This window comes from Ambystoma mexicanum, chromosome 10 (genome assembly GCF_040938575.1).
Source record: "Ambystoma mexicanum isolate Mex_15411 chromosome 10, UKY_AmexF1_1, whole genome shotgun sequence".
Taxonomy (NCBI): domain Eukaryota; kingdom Metazoa; phylum Chordata; class Amphibia; order Caudata; family Ambystomatidae; genus Ambystoma; species Ambystoma mexicanum.
Genome location: NC_090932.1, coordinates 887,427,626 through 887,452,232, shown reverse-complemented (window position 1 = coordinate 887,452,232; position 24,607 = coordinate 887,427,626). Strand labels below are relative to the sequence as shown.

At 43.5% G+C, this 24,607-nt stretch overlaps 1 protein-coding gene across 5 annotated transcripts in view; it reads left to right on the top strand.

Annotated features, from left to right (window-relative positions):
- The window catches only part of SENP5 (SUMO specific peptidase 5), a 362,099-nt gene that overhangs the window by 20,753 nt on the left and 316,739 nt on the right, over window positions 1-24,607 (top strand). For all 5 annotated transcript variants that reach the window (XM_069618625.1, XM_069618622.1, XM_069618626.1 and 2 more), the window contains exon 4: window positions 15,797-17,352. In XM_069618625.1, coding sequence (XP_069474726.1) covers window positions 15,828-17,352 — 1,525 coding nt within the window. In that variant the 5' untranslated portion in view covers window positions 15,797-15,827. The remainder of the gene's footprint in view (window positions 1-15,796; window positions 17,353-24,607) is intronic.

The following is a 24,607-nucleotide window of genomic DNA, read 5'->3' as shown; positions in this document are numbered from 1 at the left end:
TGGGAGAAATGATGCAAGATACAGAAGCAGCAAAAATGAATGAATGGTATATTGCGGGAGGAATTGTAGAGTGTAGTGTGTGAGTTGGGAGTATGATTTGGAGTGTGGCAGGGGCTGGGCAGTGTAAATTGTGACTTGACAATGTGACATAGCGCGTGAGTATTTGTATGACAGAGTGAGAGGTTAAGGAATGCAAGTTGTGATGGAGAGTTGGTGAGATGTGTGTTGGTGAGAGAGGTGTGTGGGTGTTTGGGGGGGTTGGAGAACATAGAAGGAATATTTTCAGCATTACAATTGATAATGATCAATTTAGTTAATAGTATTAAATAGGCATGAACATTAAACCAGAAATGTAGCCAAATCAAACACTGTTCTGCCAAGCCAGAGACATCTGGGACTCTTCCTATTAAATTAATACAAAAGATACATATTAATGATACCCTGGCTCTCTTGTAGCCTTGCACTATGCCTATTCCCTGCAATGTGGCAATCTTACACCCTCCAGTTAATACAAAATGTCCCGCAAACATGCTGCAATAAATAAAGGTTTGTGCCGCAAAATTTGCCATTTCATGCCGCAAAATCCTGGAAGGTCTGCAGATCCACTTGCACCTGCTCCCCATCTGCAATGGAAAAGAAGCTGGAGGGCTCCTTAAGTAGGGAAACGGAGCGGCAAGCAGGAAGGCACCAGGTGGGCATGGCTTGCTAAGTGGTGAAAAAGAGCGGGAAGCAGGAAGGCACCAGGTGGGCGGGGCTTGCTAAGTGGTGAAAAAGAGCGGCAAGCAGGAAGGCACCAGGTGGGTGGGGCTTGCTAAGTGGTGAAAAAGAGCAGCAAGCAGGAAGACACCAGGTGGGCGGGGTTTGCTAAGTGGTGAAAGAGCCTTGTCTTCCCTCCAGCGAGAGGGTTCAAAACCTGCTGTTTCAGTTCCCTAAGTATGTAGCCGGTTGAGAGGTGATGGTACGCAAAGCCATGCGACTGTTAGGAATGATGGCGTCCTGCGTTTACTTAGATCCTCACGCGCGCATGCGACCCATGCAAGAGTGGCTCAACAGCCAGTGGTGTCAGGCCAGCGGACAATGGGAAGATCTCACCAGCCCTCGTTCTCTCTCTGCAGTGGTGGTCAAGGGAACACCTCTTGAAGGGAAAGGCCTTCACCACCCTCGCAGCAGAAGCCCCTCTCACGACAGTCTCATCTCTCACAGGGGAGCGGCTCGCCTGCTTCAGCAAACGGTGCACCGTCCCCAGAAGTAGCATTGAACCACATAAATCTGTTGGAGCTGTAAGCCGTATTCAAAGCACTGAAAGCCTTTCAGTCAGTTACAGGGGGAAGACAGTCCTGATCCTCGCAGACAGCACCACGGCATTGTACTACTTGAACAAACAAGGGGGCACACACGCTCCAGGGCTATCCAAGCTGCCCCAGTACATTTGGAAATGGGCTCTCAAGCACTGGATGTTCTTGTTGTCCCAATACGTTCCAGATGTGATCAGCAGAGACTTCCCACTGCCTGTAGAGTACGAATGGCGACTACACGAAGACATAGTCTCCAACGTTTTCACACATTGGGGTTTCCCAGAGACCGACTTGTTCACAACTCTGCATAACGCATAATGCCAAAGTTACGCCTCCAGGTACCCCCAGAACGGATCCAAGGGGAACGGTCTCTGGATAGCTTGGTCAGGGCCACCCTCTTCTCATACTCCCCTACTCAACAAGATTGTGCACAAAATGCACCAGAAACCAGTCGCCATGATATTGGGCCCGCCAACCCTGGTTCTCATCTGATGGAGATGTCCCTAACTTTTTTATTTTTTTATTTTTATTTTTATTTTTTTTTAATTGTAACAATTAGTTTTTACAAACTTACAAAACACAAACAATCCCATCATAACACACTTCATTAAATAAGACACACAGGTCCAAACATACATATGGGTTCAACCAGCACGTTGTTGGAATACTGCAACCCGGATGTTTCGATCTAAATTACGGAGCATCTTCCTACTCCAGCAGTTTTGCAGTTTTTCCAGAAAATCTATTACAGCACAAGATAACATCACATTTGTTTCCAGTCAGCAGCCTCCACCACCATTCATCCAAATTAATGTCGTGTGGTGCAAATCTGCCCAAAAAACAAATCCGTTGAGTAGTTATTGTTGGACATTCCATGATTTAGATGTTTTAATGATTCTATTTCCATTGTACAGAATCTACATAGATTGTCAATGATCCTCAGATCTTTTCTTCTCCACAGAACTTCTTTGGTTTTATAAACATTCAAACGAAACCTCAAACTTGTTCCGATGCCATCTGGAAGGAAACCTTAAGAGATATCTTGGAACTTTGTCTAGGCAATTACGAGACCAAACCTAAGTTCAGGGATGAGGACATTGACAAACGCTGTTCTTCGTTCAAAATCCAGTTCCATTGCCTTTAGCTTTTTCTTTGCAAGTTGTGGCGTTATTACCATTTGCCATGAGATGTCAGCTATTTTCAAGATATTCCTGATTTTATTTGCCCAGGACAAAATAATTCCTCCATGTGGATTCTTAGACGTTGATTCAAAGATCTTGTACGCTGGAGCTGTTTGATAGCTGCATTTTTCGTAAGGCTGCAATTGATTTCCATTGGATAGTTCCATGTAGTGGTTCCAGGCCCAATTCATATCTTATTGCAACAATCGAAGTACTACTTGGAAATCGCAATATTTATTTCCAAAATGTACCTTCCAAGATGGCCCAAATTCGACAATCAATGTTCCAACCAGCTTCCGCCCCATACGTTATTATGGGAATTACTTTTTGTACATAGAAAGTCCGTAGAGGTTGGAGTGTGAATTTGCTGTATCCAAAATGGAGCTTTTGGCCTTGTATTGTCAATATGGACATACAATGTTTCAATTCTGCTACCCAAACTGATTCACAGATCGAGCTGTTTATATGCACGCCTAGATATCGGATTGTTGATAGTCTCGATTGGCTCGCCTGCTGCAGACCACTTAAACTGGTTGACTTTCTTTTTTGCTCCTGATGTAATTGCCATGATTTTAGATTTCTTCGTATTAATGGCAAGCTCATTTTCTTGAAAGTATGCGACTAAGTTGGTCAGAAGTCGTTGCAGACCAATTTGGGTTAGATCAAATAACACAATATCATCTGCGTAATATGCCCAGCTGATCTCTTGTCCATTCACTTTAGGCGGAAATCGATGAGTATTTAGGCAATCTGAAATGAATAATTTAAACAGTAGGGCAGCTAGTGGGCACCCCTGTTTAACGCCCTTAGAGGTTTTTATTTCATTTGTCAGATGGCCTGATGCATCCAAGCGAACTCTTGTAGTGGTATCGTTATGTAATGCAATCAGTGGTTGAAGCAAGGCTGGTGGGCAGGACCATGATTGTAATTTCGTCCATAATTTATCACGGTTAATAGTGTCAAAAGCTTGACGCATATCTATAAAGGCTATAAACAAGTTATTTTTATTTTCAAATGCATTAAGTTTTAATAAATTTAATATCAAGAGGTTCACCTCAGTTCCTGTATCTTTAGTAAAAACCTGTTTGTCTACAATCCATTCAGCCAGATGCATATGCCCAAGATGTTAACTTTTGTTGCAGACATGTTGCAAATATTTTTCCTATGATGTCCTGAAGGGCAATAGGGGGATAGTTGTTCGGATCATCCCTATTGCCCTTCTTAAAAATAGGCACAATAACAGATGTTGTCCATGATGTTGGAATGGTTTTTGAGATAGATATCAGTTGGAAAAGATTCTCAATGAAATCAGCCCAAAGTTCCTTTTTTTTTTTTCTTTCAACATCACGTTTGACAAGCCATCAGGGCCTGCTGTGCGTGAGTTTTTTAGTTGTATGAATGTCTTTTTTATCTTTTGATTCAGTTGAATCCCAAGGTTCTGGACAGTCCAAAGTTATTTTCTCGAATTGTCCCACTTTGCCGTTGAAGACTAGATTGAAGTGATCTTCCCAGGCAGATGCAGAAATACCATTCGCTAGTCTTGCCTCTTGGCAAAGTGATCCTGTGTTCAAGATTGTCCAAAAATCTTTTACTTTATATTGTACGATCAACTTCATAAGTTCTGATCGTTCTTGATCTTCTATTAGTTTAAATGATTTGAGCCAGTTTCGATATTTTACCTTGCGCTTTCTGATTTTAATCGCCATATCACAACCTCTACTTTTTTTTCAGAAATCTTATGTCTTTGGCCAGTTGTTTTTTCTCTGAGCTTACCAGCACACTGAATACATATTTGTTAGTTGGACAGGCGTTCTTTTGCTGTTGTTTTTTAATACAGAATTGTTGAAGTGGAGAAAAGTTGAATCTTTTCGCTAAATCATGAGTTCTTTACATTTTTGCTCAACATCCGTATTTGTTGGTGGTTTATTCTTAATCTGTTCGCTCCTTGATTTATCTCAAGTGGACAGTTATACGTTAATTTTACACCACACCTTGTCATTAGTAAGGTCAAAACCAGTGCATGATGGTCGCTTTTAGATGACTTGTGTATATCCAAACGTTCAATTTTAGACCAATGTAAAGAGCTGATCCAAAAATAGTCTTTTTTTTTTTTGCAGCCCTCTGTCTTGTCAAACCAGGTGGAATGTCACTTTGTACTCTGCCATTTATCATTTCGCAGTTTCTTATTTTTAGAGCTTGACTCCAGCAATCGTCTCTTGTCATTCCTGAGGGCACAACCGATGAACTTATTTGCTGATCTTCATACCAAGAATAATTAAAATCTCCACACATTATTATTACAAGGTTTGAGCATGTTATTTAACACTGATCAATGAATGTTGTGACAGAATTAATAAATTCTGCTGTAGATACCATGACAGGATTCCAATATATGTTTATCAATAACAGACATTTCACATGCACTTTTATTTCTGATTCCATCACCAGCAACATTCCTTGCACATAAATGTTTGGATTATGTATTTCGATGACTTTCCATCTATAAGCGTTGTTAACTAGTGTTATTAACCCCGAAAATGGCCGGCCTAGCCTGTTTTTACCAGCTGCATTTAACAATATAGTATAGCCGTCTTTTATTGGGATTTTACGCAACCAGGTTTCCTGAAGAAATATTACAAAATTATTTTCCAGGGGTAGAGTCCATTCTTAGAACAGATGATTAAAACCTCTGGTGTTCCATGAGATTATACCACACGATTCCTCTCCACTAAGACATGCTAGTTATGAGGTCTGTCTATAGTTAGCATTTCCTCTCGAGTTTTTGTCATTATTTTGTAGGTATCGCACTTCTTTTGATGATTTAGGCGATTTCAATTTAAAGTGCTGTCTTAAGACATCTCTTCTACATTCATTTGAGGAGTTGGCACTAGCTGGGGACAAGTTACTTACTTCCCTCCGATCAGTTGGTTGCTTTTCCACCTAGATGTCAAACCCATAAAATAGAAGCTCATCCTTTGCAGCAAGTAGAGTTTTTTTCTACTGCGTACGATTTTATGTGCAGAAATATTCTGTCGGCAGCATCCTCTGAAATATATTCCACAATGACAATATCATCCGAGGTAATTGTCCGAAGTGATGGTATTGTGTGCAATAAATGCATCAAATTTCTTCGGTTCAAATTGATGTCCTTGTCATCAGGAAAGAGATTTTCGACTCTGATCTTCCAGGTCTTTGTTTTTTTCCCATCAGGGGACTCTGACCTCATACTATTCTTGAGATCACTTTGATTCTTCATTTGGGCTGAAGTCATCTTTGGATTAAACTTGTGGCTTTTTGAAGATCTAACTTGCTCCAGCTTTTCAGCAGGGCCTGCTGTCACACTTTTAACACTAGGACTTGAAGCATCTGTCAATACTTTCATTCCTCCACGCACGGGCGCTTTTACTACTCCACGCTCAGGGACTTTTGAACTAGCTAAATCAACAGATTCCTGATTCTTAGGTCCACCACATGTGGTTGCACTAGCCTCTAGAGCCATCTGGGTCAGATGCTGCGACCCTCTTCCGCCACTAGAGCTCATAGAATTGTCTGATTCGATGGGGTATGTTGAAAGATCACATAAATCGATTGATTCGTCTTGCCCCCGACTGATGACCGAATCGGAATCAATTCTGGCTCTTTTCCTTGAATTTTGTATTTTTAGTTGCAGTTTTCTGATCAGCTGCTTTTGACATTTTAGTTGACACATCAGTTTGCTCTTGGTGTATTTTCAGTATATTCTTCGTTTTGTTACGGTCAAATAGCCCCAGTTTGTGAAGAGTAGGTAAGTTTCGTACAAATTGTTTGGTATTAGTTGATTTGCGCTTTGCGCCTTTTCTTTCAGCCTTAATGTTGATTGTAATAATTTGGATTTATTTGAGACAAGACTCTTCCTGCAAGTTCTTTGCGGACCCGGTAAAGATTCCAAAAGATGGTTGCTTTAACTCACTAGTCGCTCTCTCTTTAGTTGACTGCTTACTCAGTTGGTTAGCATCTGTTGCCAAAACATCCCTTAATGCACTAATGTTAGTGCTTGGACAGTCATTTAAGAATGAGACACGACTCGCCACAATGACGGGGAGCATTTATAGCCAGAGTTTCAGTTTGCTTCTTCCTAAAAACAGTAGGACCTGCAGCTATATCATAGTTTGGCACATTTGGTATTTCACTCAAAACGTTTGACAGTTTGTGATCCAATACTTTGGACAGAGATTGATGACTGGGATGTAAGTTTAGTGCGATGTGTTTCAAACTGCCCACTTTCCTTATTGTCTTTATGCCTCAGCCATTTCATACATTCAAGAACAGCATTCATGAAGGTTGCGTTGTCGGTGTGCGCACTTGATGCTAGGTCACCTAGCCGGTAATGCCATTGTGATGATATTTCTGCTTCTCTTTCAGTTCGAGACTGTAGAGTATTGTTAGTTTGTTCAAGTTTCTCCAATTTAACAAGATGGTAGAAAGTTGTGTACCTTGTTCTTTTATAGAATCATTTAAAGACTCATACAGTTTCGTAAAAGGGATTAATGCTAGCGAGGTTGCTGCAAGTACATTATTATGAATTTGAATGGCTGCAGCCACTGATAGATTCGCTTTATTGTTTCGCTCCATGTCGTGATTATGTGTTTGAAGAGGATCAATGCTTGGCTGTGTTATGTTAGAGCTCATGCTTGTGTCAATGTGCGGCTGAGAGACACTTTTTATTGCCAGACCTGTGGACGGAGCTTCTAGTAAGGTAACATCATTGTTCGTTGCAGCTTGGTTTTTTAATGTCAATCCCTTCATAAGAGGCGTACTAGTCTGGGTCTTTGTTAGCAAATGTAAGATTGAATGCTGCAAGTTTCGCAGCTCCTCCTCATCAATTGTAGTTTTAGACTGTGAATGCGATTTTGTTTTTTTTTTCTCACAGATTTAGAGCTGAAACTGTTAATTAGCTTATCCTTTATTTGTTGATAGTCAGCTGCCAGGCGTTCAGCTAGACGTGCTTCGCGGGCTACTAGATCATGTCCTGATAGTTTGTTCAAATTTGCTGGAACTATTGAACAATTTACTGCTAATCGTTTATCTGCAGGAGTGGCACTCACGAGTTGCGAAGCAGTTCTAGTAGGCTGGCCTGTTGAACTGTTAGAATGCTGAAGGGCTCCAGTCAGCATAGCACTTTTGTGCATCAAAATGTGTTTTGTTTTGCAAGTCTCCTTTGGTTTCCATTGTTTCATTAGATGACTTTATTGAGAGCTCTTCTTCAGTTTCTGTCTCATTCCCTCTTAAACAATGCTGCACATTTTTTTTTTTTCTCGATGCAGCATTAAAGGCTTCATGCTTGTCCTTTCATTGAGCAAAACGTGTGATTTAGGAGCGTAGAGCAACTCATTTGGTAGGTCAATGTTTCCGCATAGACTCTCGTGCGGATGTTGTAATGACAAACATTTATTTCCTGTAAGAAGTGGAGGGTTGAACACGAACGTGTTCAGTCGCGCTGAGTCAGTAGAGACATGAATTTGGAGAAGCTTGTGGTCTGTTACATCAAAAGGTGATGGAAACGAAGCCTTGTTTATTTCTATAGCTTTATCACCCATGGCATCTTTTGGCTCAGAAACGCGAGTGAAATTGACATCTTGATCGGCAAGATTATTTTCTACAAGGTTTCCAACTGAAGTCTCTGCTGCTAATATTTTCACATTTGCCGCTCGTGCATTGGCTTTATAGCATTCATCTGAAACAACAACCGTTGATGGAGCACTTTCTGTTGTTACCAGACGGCCATTGTTTAGCTCTTCTACTACCACTCAACTTGTGGCAAGGGTGATATATTTTGAGCACATTCACGTGCCACTGCCAGTGTTGCATTACCACCAACAATCATTTTAGCTAAGAATTTTAGCGAGGGGACGCATTCAGTTTAGGTCAATTTCAGGGCTTCCAAAAGCAATTGTTAGTTTCTTTCAGCTCTGCTTACCTTGCTGCTCATTACCGTGGCACTTTCCTTGCTGCTTCCAATCGCTCTGTCTTTAGTCATGCGCCTTTCAAGCAGCGTGCGTTGACGGGTGGAAGGGCCACTCATACTCCAGACAGACGCTTGGACGCTCTGGAGCGGACTGGGGCAGACTGGGACTCTCCTCGGGACTCCGCGCCCGCCTACACCTTTTAAGGTGGAGACTAGGAGTTCCAGTCAAATGTTTAAAGGGCCAACACAGTGTAAAGCACACTGAAAATAAAAGCAGGTCGTTGTTGCAGCTCCTCTCTTGCAAAAGGACTCGGGCAGACTGGGACTCTCCTCGGGACTCCCTATCTCCTCAATGCCTTTCCCCTACAACATGTTATCTCAGGACAAAGGGAAGACACTTCACCCATGCCCGCAAACCCTGAATTTAGCTGCCTGGCTCCTGAGGTCATAGAGTTCGGCCACCTAGAACTCCCACAGAGAAGCATGGACATACTTAGGAAGGCGAGGAAACCTAACACCCGATATTGGCATGCCAGTAAATGCAAGCTTTATCTGGTGCAATTCCAAGGGTGTCAATCCCATTGACTGCTCTCCTACGCACATTGTATTGTACCGGACTCACTTACTAGATTCAGGCCTGGTTTTAATTCCTTGAAGGTTCACTTGGCTGCTCTCTCAGCCTACACTACATCACAACAGAAGGTGCTGTGGTGGAAGATACCAGTTATTAAGGCTTTCATGAAAGGGGATAAAAGGATTCACCCCCTCAACGGCCCCCAACCCCATTTCTAACCTGCCTCCTGGATGGGACCTGAATGTGGTATTGACTAGATTTATGGGGTCTCCTTTTGAGCCTATGCGTAAAGCAAGTCTCGAGGTTCTCAAGTATGGGGTCTGGCATGGATTCACATGCTCATTCCCTGTCGTCAGGCTGGCAATCCTCGGTAAAGAAAAAATCAGTTTCACTTCTGAACTGTCTTTCTCCTACAACCAATCACTGGTCTCTGGGTGACGCTGCCCCCAGCCAATGACTGCCATCTTCCGATTTTTACTGCACATTCAAGTGTTGGAGTTTTTTTTTCCTAAGAGTTTTGCTCTATTTTTTTTTCAGTCAATCGAGCCTCAAGCTCCATCGATCCATCTTCACATTAATGGGGACCCTTTTTCGGATTCTTCAGTGCCCCTCAAGGGCGAATTTTCATCAAGTTTCTTCTTGGAGGATTCCAGAAGCTTCTTCAAGGCCTACCCCGTGTGGACATGGCGGATGAGAAGAACGACTCAGCGCCTCTCTTCAGGGTTTGCCCTAGCTGCAACCTACGGGAATTTTTTTTTCAGACGATGGACATTCCCTGTGCCTTTACTGCCTGCACTCGGACACGACGCACGTGGAGGATGACTGTGCGGCTTGCCGGGAGATGGTGCCCCGCACACGGACCAATCGGGGCAAGCGCCTCAACGGGTGGCTGCAGGTTAAGGCCCCTGCTCTGGGTGAGTCCCGGCAGCATGCCCCCCCTGACCAGAAGAAGAAAGGTGAGCAGTCTTCTAAGACCTTTTGAGGGTGCCCCTCCCACGGGGGCCCAACATAAGGCTAAGCACTGAGTCCACTGCCTCTTGGAGCGCCGTTGCGACAGGCTCCTCAGCGACCAGGGCGAGTACAGAATCTCCAGCGCCTTCGACCACGAGCCAACGCTCAGGATCTTTGAAGAAGAGGAAGTCCGAGCGTCCGGGCAAGCTTGTAGAGATGGCCAATGGGGAGTGGGGCCCCGACCCTCCCCCTAAGGTGAAGGCCGCGGATTCGGCCAAGACCGTGCAGGCCCAGGTGCATCGGACCAAGGCCCAACCGTCCATCGAAGGAGGGGTGGCGTACCTCGCGAAGGCCGCAGTGGCAATCTGCACGGTACGGCCCCAAAGGCGAGAGTATCCTTGCCTGCCAGGAGGGAATCCTCTTTCCAGCCCATAGAAAAGATGCAGGAGAAGGTGATGCCCATTTCCCTGAAACCGTTTCCCTTGGTTGTAGAGAAGGGGGGGTGGGGGGCATGTTGGCCCTCCAGTGCAGGACATCTCCTCAGAGGAGAAGCTCACCAACCTCCCAATCCTCCAGGAGGGACGGTGCGTCGAGAGCAGGCCCCCACGGGAGGGATCCTGACGAGTGTGACAAGGAGACCGAGCAGCAGGGCGTTGACGACGCAGAGGAACAACCTAAACCGCAAACAACCTTATCTCTGTCGCCTCAACCTGAAAAACCACCGGGGAATATCTTGGTGGACATTCTTGCAGCTCTGCATACCCTGTGCTCGGAGATCCGGAACGCCGGTGGTAGCGCCAGAACCATCGGAGGAACCACCATTCTAGAGGCGGAGAGTTCAGAACCCCCCCCCCCTTCCATTCCACCCTTCACCTCCCCGAGGGATGAGACAGACCCAGTGACGACGGGCACTGTCACGGACGACAACAGCGGTTTAGGGGGGGATCTCCCATCGCCACCTGCCAGATCTTCACCGCCCAACGAGATAGGCTCGTTCCACGCCATGAATTCCAGGGCCTTGGAGCTATTCCAGCTCTTCCCCGAGGAGAAGGTTTCCTATACCAGCACCGAGAGGTGAAAAGGAAGACTGTGTTGTCAATCCCTCTGTTGAATGACATTTGGGATGAGGGGTTGTCACTCATGAAGAACCCTTCATGGGCTCAGCGAAGGACCGTTACGAGAAGAAATACAGGGTGGCGGACTCTGCTCCCAAGTGCTTACGGTCCCAGCATTCACCAGATTCTGTGTTTTTTTGCGGCAGCCAAGAAGTCGTCTTCTGTAGCCCATGACACCCCCCACACCTCTAATGACGGTGAGGGGAAGAAATTGTATGCCATGGGGCAAACAGTGGTCTCGGGCAAGCGGTCAGTGGGACGATCTAGTGGTTGTTTCGCCAACACTAGTACAAGCCCATCACTGGTGGATGAAGGGGAATCTGTTGAAGGGGAAAACCCTGCCACAATCCGGCGGTGCAAGCAGTAATAACAGACGCGTCACTCTACGGGTGGGGAGCACATTACCTTCATCTCCCAGCACATGGTCTGTGGACTCGAATCCCAGCACAGAACCACATCAACCTGCTGGAACTTCTAGCTGTATTCAAGGCGCTTCAGGCATTTGAAGCACAACTGACAAATTAGTCGGTACAAATCCTAACCTACAGGACCACTTCAATGTTCCACATCAACAAGCAGCGAGGCACACATTCTCTAAATCTGTCCAAAATAGCAGACAAAATGGAAATGGTCACTCAAATGGGGGATGTTCCCATCTTCCCAACATGTTCCGGGGTAACTCGACACCTTGGCAGACCTGCTAAGCAGAGATCCCCTACCAGAGGAACACAAGTGGCCACTAGACACAAATGTCGACCGCATCTTCTCAAGGGGGGGGGGGGGTTACCCCACACTAGACTTGTTCACTACAGGAGAAAAGCAACAAACCTGAAAAACAAAGGATAAAACTAACTTCGCGTCCAGGCTTCCCCAGCCAGGCTCCAAGGGGAACACCCTATGGATGAGCTGGTCGGGGAAATTTGCTTATGCTAACCCCCCCCCCCCCCCCCCCCCCTCATGTGCTCTCATGTGGGCAAGACAACCATGGTATCCACATCTGTGCAAACTGGCTATTAAGATCCCATCAAACTCGTGTGCGACTCCAATCTGCTTACCCAACACAGGGAATAACCGTACACCCTCGACCTCGCTCTATGAACCTGGCAGCATGGCTCCTGAGGTCATAGTTTGGACACCTAAATCTTCCACAGTTGTATGGATATCCTCAAGGAGACGCGTAAACCAAACCCCAAACACTGTTATTTTGACAAGTGTAGGAGATTTAAAGCTCATGGGGCCTGCTCACCCCCGCGCTCTCCCTTTGAGCCTACGCATAAATCCAGTCTAAAACACCTGACCCATAAAACTGCCTTCTTAGTGGCTATCGCATCCATAAGAAGGGTTGGTGAACTTCAAGCATGGTCAGTGCAGGACCCATTCTTTGTCATACTCGAGGATGAATTGGTTTTACGAACACACCCTAGGTATTTCCAAATTTCACGTGAACCAATCCATTGAGCTACTGGCCTTCTTTCAGAACCCTACAAGTTCAGCTGATAAAAAAAAAAACAACTCCACACACTAGATATAAGGAGGGCAGTCCTTTACTATGTAAACAAGACCACACCACTCAGGAAAACAGACCAACTGTTTGTCTCTGTCGCACAAGGCAGAGAAGGAGGCTGCATTTCAAAAAATGCAATCTCCTAATGGATAGTCAGATGCATACACCTCTGTTGTTCATTATCGAGCAAAACATTGTCTTTCACACCAAGAGCTCACTCCACAGGGGGTACAGTAGCTACTTTGGCTTTCATCGCGAATGTCCAGTTGGATACCACTTGCAAAGCAGCTAAATGGTGCTCAGAACACTTTCGGCACTACTGTGTTGACACTGATTACAAAACGGATACAGAGGTGGGACAAGGGGTTCTAAAACCTCTATTTGCCGTTGGACCTTCTCAATACCCCCACCTTCTCCTAACACTGCTTGCTAATATATGCACAGCATGTGATCCAAGCAGATTCCGCAAGCCTCAGAAATGTAATCGTATTTCTGTTGCTTGTATCTGCATAGATTCACATGCGCCCACCCTTCCTCCCCTTGGAGAGAAGGTGCATGAATGGTTATGAGCTTTATCTGATCATATCTGCTTCAATGCACATGTACTCGCGCTACACTTCATGCTACCTCATGTCAGAAACAAAACCATCTGAAGGACCTAGACGCGTGAAGGACCATGGGTACAGTGGACGTCACACTAGGGATGGTATAACTGGCACACCCTGTCGACCTCTCTTTTTTCGAGTTTCGAAAAGGTGATGCTCCGCAGCTTCCACTAGATGTCGGTCTACGCACAGCATGTGAATCTAAGCAGATACAAGCATCAGAAATACGATTACGGTGAGTAATGTATCCCATACAAAGAGCCTATGTATATTTTGGACATCTGCCTCTCTGCCCATCGGATAGGCTCTTGGTTTATTTTGAGTTGACTTCATGTGCCAAATGTAGTTATATCCCACCCCCATCCAAAGTGCCTTTACAACCCACCATACCACAAGTATTTTTCTTTACTAGGGGAGGCTGTGAAATTCACTTTAACTTTATAATTTTCAGAAAATCCCAGATGCTCCTTTTTAAAAAAAAAAAAAAAAAAAAAACAAAGTACAAAATGACCCCACACCCTCAAACTGAACATCCCCAATTCAGCTGATAAGGTGCTACCAGGTGTATCTGCAGGGAGACACGCTATTTAGAACATGATTTTATTTTGCAACCCCTCTAGGACACAACAGTTCGAATCATCCTAGATTTCAATGCCATTAAAATCATGGAACAGACTTTTGGCTTGTGTACATCCAGGCACTTGTCTAATCAGAATGCCCCAAACTTGAAATAATAATGCAAAAAGCCCTTTAATCCTTAATGATGCATTTTCAGCAGTCTTCTTAAAATGATTGACCCAAGCACCGCTCTTTGAGAAGAGTAGGCTCAAATAAACATGACTGCCCCCTCCTCTCTACATTCATTTAAAAACCAGCTACAAGGTTCCACCCTTTTCACAAACTCCCATAAATCTAGTTTGTGTTTAGCAGGCCCTGTTGGAGACCGGCCAGGCTCAAGTAGAAAGTAGCTGTGTCTTCGACATTAGGAAGCATGATATAAAATGTACCCTTCTGAGACACTGGATTAACTTTACTAAGAGAAGTACTAGAATCCATGTCTAAAAGGAATACATTGGGGCCAATTGACATCCCAGATATTAACCTTTATTGGGTGGGAAACCATGTATAATTCCCTGATCTTGTGTATCGGACAGACACTGAGATGTCTGCATATCACAGTTGGATAAAATTTAATAAAATGTTAGGGACCCCAATAATGTAAATTAAACGACACTGTTTCTAGCAATCTCATCCTCCAAATCTGAAAAAAGCCCCAAATAATCTCCCCCCCCCCCTTAACCTAAATGTATTTCTCCATGATGGTGCTCAAAGGGAAGTAAACATTTGGGGGATGTCTTATTAGCAATGTCCAGTGATGAAATTGGCCTATAAACGTGGGGAGCTGGTGGTCCAAGGACTACTTGTCCAAGGAGATGGCATAATGTCCATCTCAAAAACTGCATTAAACATAAAACAATTTGGTGTCCGTTGAAAAAAAACTCCCATTGTTTCTCATTCTTTTGGCAATTTCTATATGCCATTTTGAAACTATAAATCTGACCATGCCATGTGCATACCTCTCCTCCTTAAATCATGTTTTTTAAGAGAATGTCTTAATTTCTTGTGATTTAGTAATTCTTTCCAATGCCTCCTTGTCAAACTTTGGCATCAGCAACCAGCTCCTCTGGCTGTCAGACATCCTTGTGGTGCCTACCCGGGCTGTTGGTAAATTAATTCAAGTGGATATTTTTCACGCTTTGTTCAATCAGAACCGCTAAATTTCATAACCTTGCTGAAGGAAAATACAGTAGTTATCAATGTTTGTGGAACAATATTACTCAACTTTCATGCTTAGGAGTTCACCATTTCCCACTAAAGATCCAAGAAAATCCCCAGGCAGAATCCCAAAGTACACCTGAAAATCTTCATTTGTGACCAATTTTACTATCCACATCTGCACTACATTTCTTAACAATATTTTTCTCAAGAACCTGATGCAATGTTAATTTAGTCCTAATATATTTTTGAACAACTTGACTGGTCCTATTTGTCTAAAAATGTACCACTGACCTCTGTTTCCTCAACATTTCCTGTAAACAACCACTTAATGTCAAATGAAGTTAAAGGCCCTGCAAATTTACTTTACTGGAATTGCTTGTGGTCTAGATACAAGTACTGCAAATTAAAATGGTCTGTAAGCAGTCTTCAGTTTATTACATTTCTAATTTGTGTTGCAATCATCTGCCTAACAACTGAGCCCTGATATTCCGTCAAAAGATGAATGTTGCTCACCATTTCATTTGATCTGCACGTTTTCCTCATTGCGCACAAAAGGTTGGGGACCCATGATATTGCCAAAAACGTAATTGTGTCTTTGCGCTGCAGTTCCCAGTGGGCAAAGCTTAGTTATGCAAACAGAATTGATGTACAAGGCATCAAGGACTTGAAAGGACATGGACAACGACATTTGAAACCATCTGAAGTTATCTCAACATTAGGGTTGTTATATATTGCATTTTTGAGAGTTTCAAATACCGCTACAACCTGTTTTGTAATACACAAGCTCATGTGTAAGCCATGACATTGTTATTAATTTTAATGTTTCATCATCTTTGTCTCATTTGCAGCTGTTCCACCAGACCAGAATGTGGCAGAAAAATGAAAGCGCATAAAAAAGCATTGCACCGGAAAAGTAGATTCCTGTTGGCGTGCAAAAAATGGACGACTGGGTTTGGCGTGCTCAGGAAACGTTGCTTCGCCCAGCGGCACAGTTTGCAACTTACGAAAAAGAAAACTGTTAACTCTGCAGAATGTATGCCCCGAAATCACGGTTACATCAGTAGAGTGCACAGAGTGCAGCTATTCCATGGAAACAGGGCTAGCAGAACCAGTTTGCATCTTAAAAAGAAAAAAACGATTGCAAATTCTGTCGTTCATAGCGAACCATTACAAAGGGAGAGAACGTCATTAAAGAAGTCTCAAAGAGTCATCTTGAAGGACCGAACAGAGGGCCAATGTTCAGAACCAATCGAAAAAGGCGATTTGTCCACTTTCCAAGGCATTTATTCTGAAAACCATGTGGACACAGTGACCAAACAAAGCCTTCATAGTAATGTTGATAATGGCAGTGTGTGTGCTACTGGCTTACCTGTAAATAAATCCTCCGAGCCACCAAATTTGGAGAATACTGACCGAAAGATTCTGATAGTCTTAAATGGTAATAAAAGACCAGCAAAAGGGCAAGGCTATGTGTTAGACCCACAAAATTGCAAAACAAGATCAAACATTTTCCAGTGTTGTAAAAAAAGGTCATCTTTATTTATGATGTATAAAAAACTTTCTATGATTACGTTTCGGTGTAGAGTTTTCAAATCCCCATTGAGAGCAAGAAGCAAAGCTATAAAATTGAGAAAATTTAACCAGATCTTTTTTCGGAAACCAGCCATTTGTCTTGGAGAAAATCACAGCGCACGCTTGGAGCCTGACGTCTGTAACCTTTTTGCTTGTTTGACAGTTAAAAGTAATCCTGTTCAGAGACTTCAGAGGCCACCAGATATGAACAGTAACATATCAAGACTTTTGAGTGAGACTAAAGAGTGTATCCCTGAGGGGTTCCCAGGAGCAGACTCTTCAAAATTAAAATGCACTGATGGACATCTTGTGGAAATGGAGCCCAAAAGGCAAGATGGACCTCATAGCCAAGGCTTGCAAAACACAACTTGTGGGTGGGATTATGAAGGATCACTAGGCACAGAAATTGATCCTCCTGTAGTGAACATTTGCCTCTCTAACATTTTCGCTCAAGTCACTGATCAAGAGGATTTAGTTTCCTGCCATGGTGACGCTGAATTTAATCGAATATTGGATGGAAATAAAGAAACTAAGGGAGATTCTGGTATATGCGTTCATGAGGCTAGACCTGTTCTCAAGGAGCATATGGGGTGTGTTGATCGTTCTTGCCAAATGGAAGTTGATGAATGTACAAACTCTACATTCCGTACAAAGTTACCTTTCAATGATCACCTTTATTGCAAGAGGCCACAAGAGGACCCGTCATCGGAAGATGGGTCGGTCGCATCAGAGAAGCAAGATGGAGACGTTCAATCGGAAAAGCAAGATGGAATCAAAAATGGTCAAAAAATCTCTCTTGTTCCAGATCAACAGTTAACTGCTCATATTTGTGGTAAGATTTTCCTCACTTAAAGAACTGTGATGTAAAATTAAGCAACGTTCTGTTCTCCTGTGTGGTTAATTTAAAGCCATTTCACTTGCTGTTGTTTTATCTTAAGGTTTGACGAATAGTGAAGTGACCAAAATAAATCCTTGAGCAGGAACTGCAAGTAGCTCATGGTTGTGTGGGCATTGCATCATGAGAAATGGCTACTTGTTGTCAGGGCCAGTCAAAGATTTGTTCTCCCCTGGTAGAGTACCCTTTTTGGAACCCTCCCTCAGTGTTGCCACATCAGAGCTTTTGGGGGATAAAATGACAGCCTAGGATTTCCCCTCTGTTGGTGCCACAGTAACAGCCCTGCTACTGAGGACGAGGAGCTGTGTGTGATGTATAACACTTTCAGGTAATGTTAAGCAATGCCTCTGTTCACATGAAGTCGGTAATTATTTCAGTAGAGTGAATTTTAAAAAGAAAGGGCCCTTTCTTAAAACTATGCTTCGTAAATACAAAGTTAATTCCTTCTCAGGATTAGGACTAGAATGAAAACCTGACTTTGGGGTACTGAAAATTCAAAAAATTGCATGCTTTAAAAATAGTATTTCTTAATTAGAAATATGATTAAGATGTATACTTATGAGCATTCCAAATGGTCATTGCAGGTCTAATGGATATGCATTTGTATGGCCCCAGTTGTCTTGGAGATTTATCTCTGGTTAGTCTGTACCCTTGAATAGCCTTGCTGTCTTACGCAGACAGGAGCCAACTATCATGCTGGTAATTTTAATCTTAGCAGTGGAGGGGGGGTACTTTTATTGAGGCTTGTAGTGATATCTGAATTCCGAAAAGGAAGCTAGTGTTTCAGAAGTCGAATTTGAGAAGGGATGAGTGAATAGATGCTGCCTATGATATGATGCACATTGACTCTTGCAATGGTTTAAACTGTTTTCATGGTTGCATTTGCAAATTGTGACTGGTTTGGATCTGAGTGACCAGCGGGGCTGTCTGTCTAAGCCTCTTAACAGCCAATTTAAATGTGTTTGGAAGGATAGTGGGAGGAGTCGCAAAACCGAGCCGGATCAACAAACCAATGCAGATGTGGGTTAAATAAAGGGTAGTTACAAAGTTCAGCCAACATGAGTAAATGTCCTGCAGTCCCTACCCAAATCTGATGCCTGTCTGGTAATACCAAACAATGCGGATCAACAGTTCTACATGCCAAACTCTACGACAAAACAAAAACCAGGAATATTTTTGGGGTATGAAAAACTGTATCTGAACTAGTTCTCACTAGAATTATTTCTTGGGATACGTTTCACTTCTCAGTCACTCAGTTCTGGGGGTTTGAGTGCCCCCTCTTTTCTTCCTTGCGTCTGTGTTGCGTACTTATCCTCTGCTTCTCTTTTTGGACTCCACCCTACCCCCCCCCCCCCCCTTTCATGTTAATCTGTGGTGGAGTCCCGAGCCGCTTACATGTTCGGTTTAAATAAGGACGAAAGCTAGGATTCAGTGATGCCAACTTGAGCTGCAGAGATTCCATTAGGTGGCTGGCCGCTTGAGCTCCTGTATAGGTTGTCCGGATGTTTTTTTACACCACATTGTCTCTGGGTCCTGGTTCTAGCCCCCCACAACTTGTTCTGGTGTACCTCCTTCGGGGCTCACAATTTGCACACCCCATTAATCATTGACCAGTGATAATTGACTTGGTGAGTGAGAAATTGTGTGCTTTGTATGTAGAATTTTGGTGGCGCGTGACTTTTTGTACCTGGCTTTTAGCTTACAACTTGCAATGTTGCCCCCAATTCCTGAGTGCAGTGGTTGTGTGCCTACATCCTGTACCTCCTCTCCTATCGTTTTCCCATTCCTCACCTCCTAGGTGCTTCGCTACATGCTTGTACCTCCACCACTTGCACTGCTCATCACTCATCTCTCTCTGAAACTCTAATCCAACCTCCTGACTCCTACTCAATTTGTTTATTTCCTGAGGTTCTGCCTCTTCTAAACCCCACTTAACCTCCTCTGGAACATGCACCCCTTCTGCTCTGAAGTTACCTCAAGCCACTTGCATACCTCCTTCCGATGTTCCTTTACTCTGCCTTTCTCCAGCCTCCTTATTCCAAATCCACCAGAATCTCCTTCCCAGTTGGCTCCTTCTCTGCCTCCAACAGCCACACGCTCCCTGTAACAATTTATCGGACAGCCACTCTCAACTCTAGGATCCTTCCAATCCAGGTGCTGCACAGTGAAATGCTTAACAGATTCAGACTTCAGGTTTCCAACCTATCTAATACCACTCGGCTTCCAGGCCAGTGTATACAATAATGTAATGTAAATTTTAAATTACAGAATTAACAATAGCTACACCACAATAACACAAGCCACTCACTCCATGGCACAACACAATCGCATATGAAATGTACTCTCATTAATAGACTGGAATGTATTTCTTAGTACATTTTCATTTACAACAGCAAAACACAGGTTGCATTTTTGCATGGGAAGTCTCTGCACATTAACAGATGGGAAACTTTAAAAACAGTCATTATTAATTGAAATGTTCTCCCAGCCCACCCCCAGGCATCAGTTATATGCGACACCCCTTGGTTCAAAGGCAAGGCTTAGGGACGGGGAATATATTGGGAATTTCGTTTGGCTTTTTAATTTGAAAGGCAGGGTTTTGGAAAATAAATCAGTGGGAAAATGAGTTTGGCAACACAGCACATTAAAATGAAAGGCAGGGTTTTGGGGATTCTTGTTTTGGGACCAGGAACACCTCTCTTCTGTAAGGAAGTTAGGGGTTGCATAAGGTCACCCAAATACTTTATCGACTATAGTGACTAATTTCGAATTTTAACAATCGTCCTTTGATCTTTTCTATAGGGGGAATTAATTTCAATCAAATGGGCTAAGGGTCTACAGAGTCCTCCCCCCGCCGCATTTAAGGGAAAGGATTAAGGCAGTTTGTTTCCCCGCACATATGATGGCTTTGGGACATATCTACTTGCATGGGAGATCTCTTCTTAGCTCAGGATGCCAGCCAGATTTTAGGACCCTCTTGGGCACAGGTAGGAGTTAGCTCAGCTATTCTTCAGCAGTACCCAGTCAGGTTTGGTGGCAGGCTCCCCCAGGCAGGGCTCCCAGTTTTCCAAGCACAAGTTTTATTTTCTCTCTCTTCTCTCTCCTCCCTCTGTCTTTTCTCTCTTTCCTCTCTCTTTCCTCTCTCTCTCCTCTCTCTCTCCTCTCTCTTTCCTCTCTCTTTCCTCTCTCTTTCCTCTCTCTTTCCTCTCTCTTTCCTCTCTCTTTCCTCTCTCTTTCCTCTCTCTTTCCTCTCTCTTTCCTCTCTCTTTCCTCTCTCTTTCCTCTCTCTTTCCTCTCTCTTTCCTCTCTCTTTCCTCTCTCTTTCCTCTCTCTTTCCTCTCTCTTTCCTCTCTCTTTCCTCTCTCTTTCCTCTCTCTTTCCTCTCTCTTTCCTCTCTCTTTCCTCTCTCTTTCCCTTTCCTCTCTCTTTCCCTTTCCTCTCTTCTCTTTTCTCTGTCTTTTCTCTTTTCTCTTTTCTCTTTTCTCTTTTCTCTGTCTTTTCTCTTTTCTCTTTTCTCTGTCTCTTCTCTTTTCTCTGTCTCTTTTTTCTCTGTCTCTTTTTTCTCTGTCTCTTTTTTCTCTGTCTCTTTTTTCTCTGTCTCTTTTTTCTCTGTCTCTTTTTTCTCTGTCTCTTTTTTCTCTGTCTCTCTTTTTTCTCTGTCTCTTTTTTCTCTGTCTCTCTTTTTTCTCTGTCTCTCTTTTTTCTCTGTCTCTCTTTTTTCTCTGTCTCCCTCTGTCTTTTCTCTTTTCTCTTTTTCTCGCTCTCTCCCCTGGGGTCATAGGATAAAAGTATAGTACTTATGACACGTTCACGTCATGAATAGTCCCAAGCATTGTATTGGATATTCATTTTCTCCCCCACATCTCTAGTCCGTCCTCTGCCAGCTGATGGGGTCAGAGGTTTTAGGGGGTCCAGATTATGGACAATGATGGGAGGAGAGAAATGCAATTCATGGCATCTTTTGCAGTTGATTCATACACCCAAATAGTTATGAACATCAAACTTCACGAAACACACATTAATTTTACTTTCCATCAGCTCACCAAGTTTGGGATTTCTGTAATTTTATACGTGAGTCACAATCTCTTTTTTTAATCTCTAGCTCAAATTACACACATTGCTTGATGTTGATATTTACATAGAACTGACAGGCTTTTTGTGATCCTTTGAGTCCTGGATGAGCCTAGTGGGGTGCACGATTCTTTTATCAAAAAAATGGAGTCCCATGTTATTCCATAACCATACCTAGAGGTCTTCGGTTTCACATTTCAGAAAACCCAGGAAGTTATGTTTCTCCAAAGCCGCATGACCTGGACATCTGCTTGGCTCCATTTTATTCCAGCTCAGCAATTTAGTCCATTAGGCCTGTTTGAAGCATAGGCGCAGTTTTATTGGGATTGAAAAAGTAGTCTGAAAGGTCAAGCCAGTGTTCCCTTAACTGACCCCTTTCATGTATCCAGTCTCTAAAATGTTATTTCTTAGCATTTTGCTGAAACAGACCTGAATTTCTGGTATGCATCGCCCCAAAGGTCTCTGGGGTCAAAGATCTAGATACTGTACATCAGTGCAATGGGGTGCTGCAAAAGCAAACTACAACCACATTTGCAAGCTAAAAGCAGTGTCTTTTTAAATCAAAAGGTGTGTTTTATGTCATACATTTTATTTCTATGCATTGCATGTGGGCCTTATTTCCATGGGCAAATATATTTCCTTAATCTAAAAGTTGAAAATGAGGGTTCTGAATTGTCCACACAGGGGCCAAAGTTTAACATGGAAAATTGTGACTATTTTAAAATAAAGTAGGCCCTAGTTTGTGTTGATGTGTTCCAGTTGGTGTCACATGAAATGTCACTTGGCTTCGCTTTTAGATGTGTCTATTCCTTTTTATTTTCCAAATGCACAACATTTTAATGTATGGCAGTCTCATGTATCATGCTGCAGTATTTCCTTCCCATTTTAGTATGCAGCAACACATGTTTTTGGAATCCATTGGGCTCATTCAGCAGTACTAAGTTCTAAGGCACACTTTTCTTCACCTAGGTGCCTTCCCATTTCGGTAAAGTTGAATGAAGCCTTTTTCGCTTTCGCTAGGCCTCATATTGGAAAGTAAGTGTTTTGGGGTGGCCTTCATGTTCCAATGGGTGTCATCCATCAGCCAGCTTTTGTCTTTCAGTAGTGGCCATGCTTGGCTTCTCAGTTCATGTCATTCTGGGGTTAGATGTATACCCCACATCCTGAAGCTACTGTATTCCTTCAGCATTTTACCACTCCCCTTGTTGGAAAGGGAGGTAAAGCTGGCGTATAAGACCCTTTGGCTCTTTCTGAAGGAGAAGGAAAAAGGGCAGAGTTTGGTTGGCAGATTCTCACAGGAGTGTCCAAATGATAATTTGGCTTCCTATGCAGAGGGATAACCACATGTGCTTCCTGCTGCAGGTAACCAGAGACTAGATTACATCTCGGGAGCAGGAAGAAACACTCATTAAAGGGATGGTCTAGTAAAAAATTTTATTTAAAAAATAGGCAACATAAAAAAAAATACTAGCATTCTCCATTTTAAAACTTCCTATGTAAAATTTTGAGCTATTCAAGCTCAAAATTCGCAAAAGCAAGCACATGGGTGCATCCATTTTGTGAAATGGAGGCCCTCCTGTGCTGGCTTTTGCGGCACTAATGAAGGAAAAGCCAGCCAGCTGTAGTAAACAAAGGCTACCGCTGGGTGGCTTTCCTTTCATTAGTACTGTAGGCGGAGGACGGAGACCAGAGCAGGAAAGCTGCAGCTGAATCTCGGTAAGTGCTATTAATTTTTTTTTTTTTTAAATAAGCACTAGCTGCGGTTTTTTTTCTAAGTTTTCCGGGCTGGAGGAGCCCGGAAAACTTAGAAATAAAACCGCAGCTTTAAAAACGTAACCGCAAACATAAATACAACGTTATTGTGTTGGAAAACGCTGCGATTTTTCTTTCCAAGTTTCTCAGGCTCCTCCCGCTCGGAGGAGCCTGAGAAACTCGGAAAGAAAAACTGCAGCGTTTTCCAACACAACCGCGTGTTTCTGCCTGCTGTGGCTATCACTTTGGGTCTCTGGTGCTCCCAGGGAGCACCGGAGACCCAAAGTGAAAGCCACAGCAGGCAGAAACACACGCGGTTATGTTTACATGCCGCGTAGTGTTTCTACCTGCAGCTGATTTCCCATTTGGGGCTCTCGGGCTCCCCGTGGGGAGCCCGAGAGCCCCAAATGAGAAAGCAGATTCAGGCAGAAACAACGCGTTTGTGTTGGAAAACGCTGCGGTTTTTCTTTCTGAGTTTCTCAGGCTCCTCCGAGTCGGAGGAGCCTGAGAAACCTGGAAAGAAAAACCGCAGCGTTTTCCAACACAATAACGTTGTATTTATGTTTGCGGTCGCTTCAAAAGCGACCGCAAACATAAATACGTTTTTAAAGCTGCGCTTTTATTTCTAAGTTTTCTGGGCTCCTCCAGCCCGGAAAACTTAGAAAAAAAAACGCAGCTAGTGCTTATTTTTAAAAAAAAATAAATAGCACTTACCGAGATTCAGCTGCAGCTTTCCTGCTCGGTCTCCGGTCCCCGTCCTCCGCCTACAGCACTAATGAAGGGAAAGCCACCCAGCGGTAGCCTTTGTTTACTACAGCTGGCTGGCTTTTCCTTCATTAGTGCCGCAAAAGCAAAAGCCAGCACAGGAGGGCCTCCATTTCACAAAATGGATGCGCCCATGTGCTTGCTTTCGCGAATTTTGAGCTTGAATAGCTCAAAATTTTACGTAGGAAGTTTTAAAACTGAGAATGCTAGTATTTTTCTTTTTATGTTGCCTATCATCTATTTTTTAAATAACATTTTTTACTAGACCATCCCTTTAAACTGGGAGAGGAGAGTGAGTTATAAACCTCATGGCCTAGAATCCTTTTTGAAAATGGATCGTTATTTCCCCGTGTCCCCACCCTGGACATTAATCAGAGGTACTGGAGGAACTTTACAGACATGAGCTGCAGCTGTAGCTTTCATTGTATTGCTTCGATGTGGGCCAACCTGGCTGTTTGGGCAGAATATCATTTTTGGGCTGATGCTCCAACTTTCTGGGCCCACTAAAATTTTTGGCTTCCTTTTGTGGTTGGAGTAACCTATGCTGTTGCACCGCGCCCCGACACCCCCTGCAGGTGCAACCCTTTTTTTCTTGTGTGCTTTC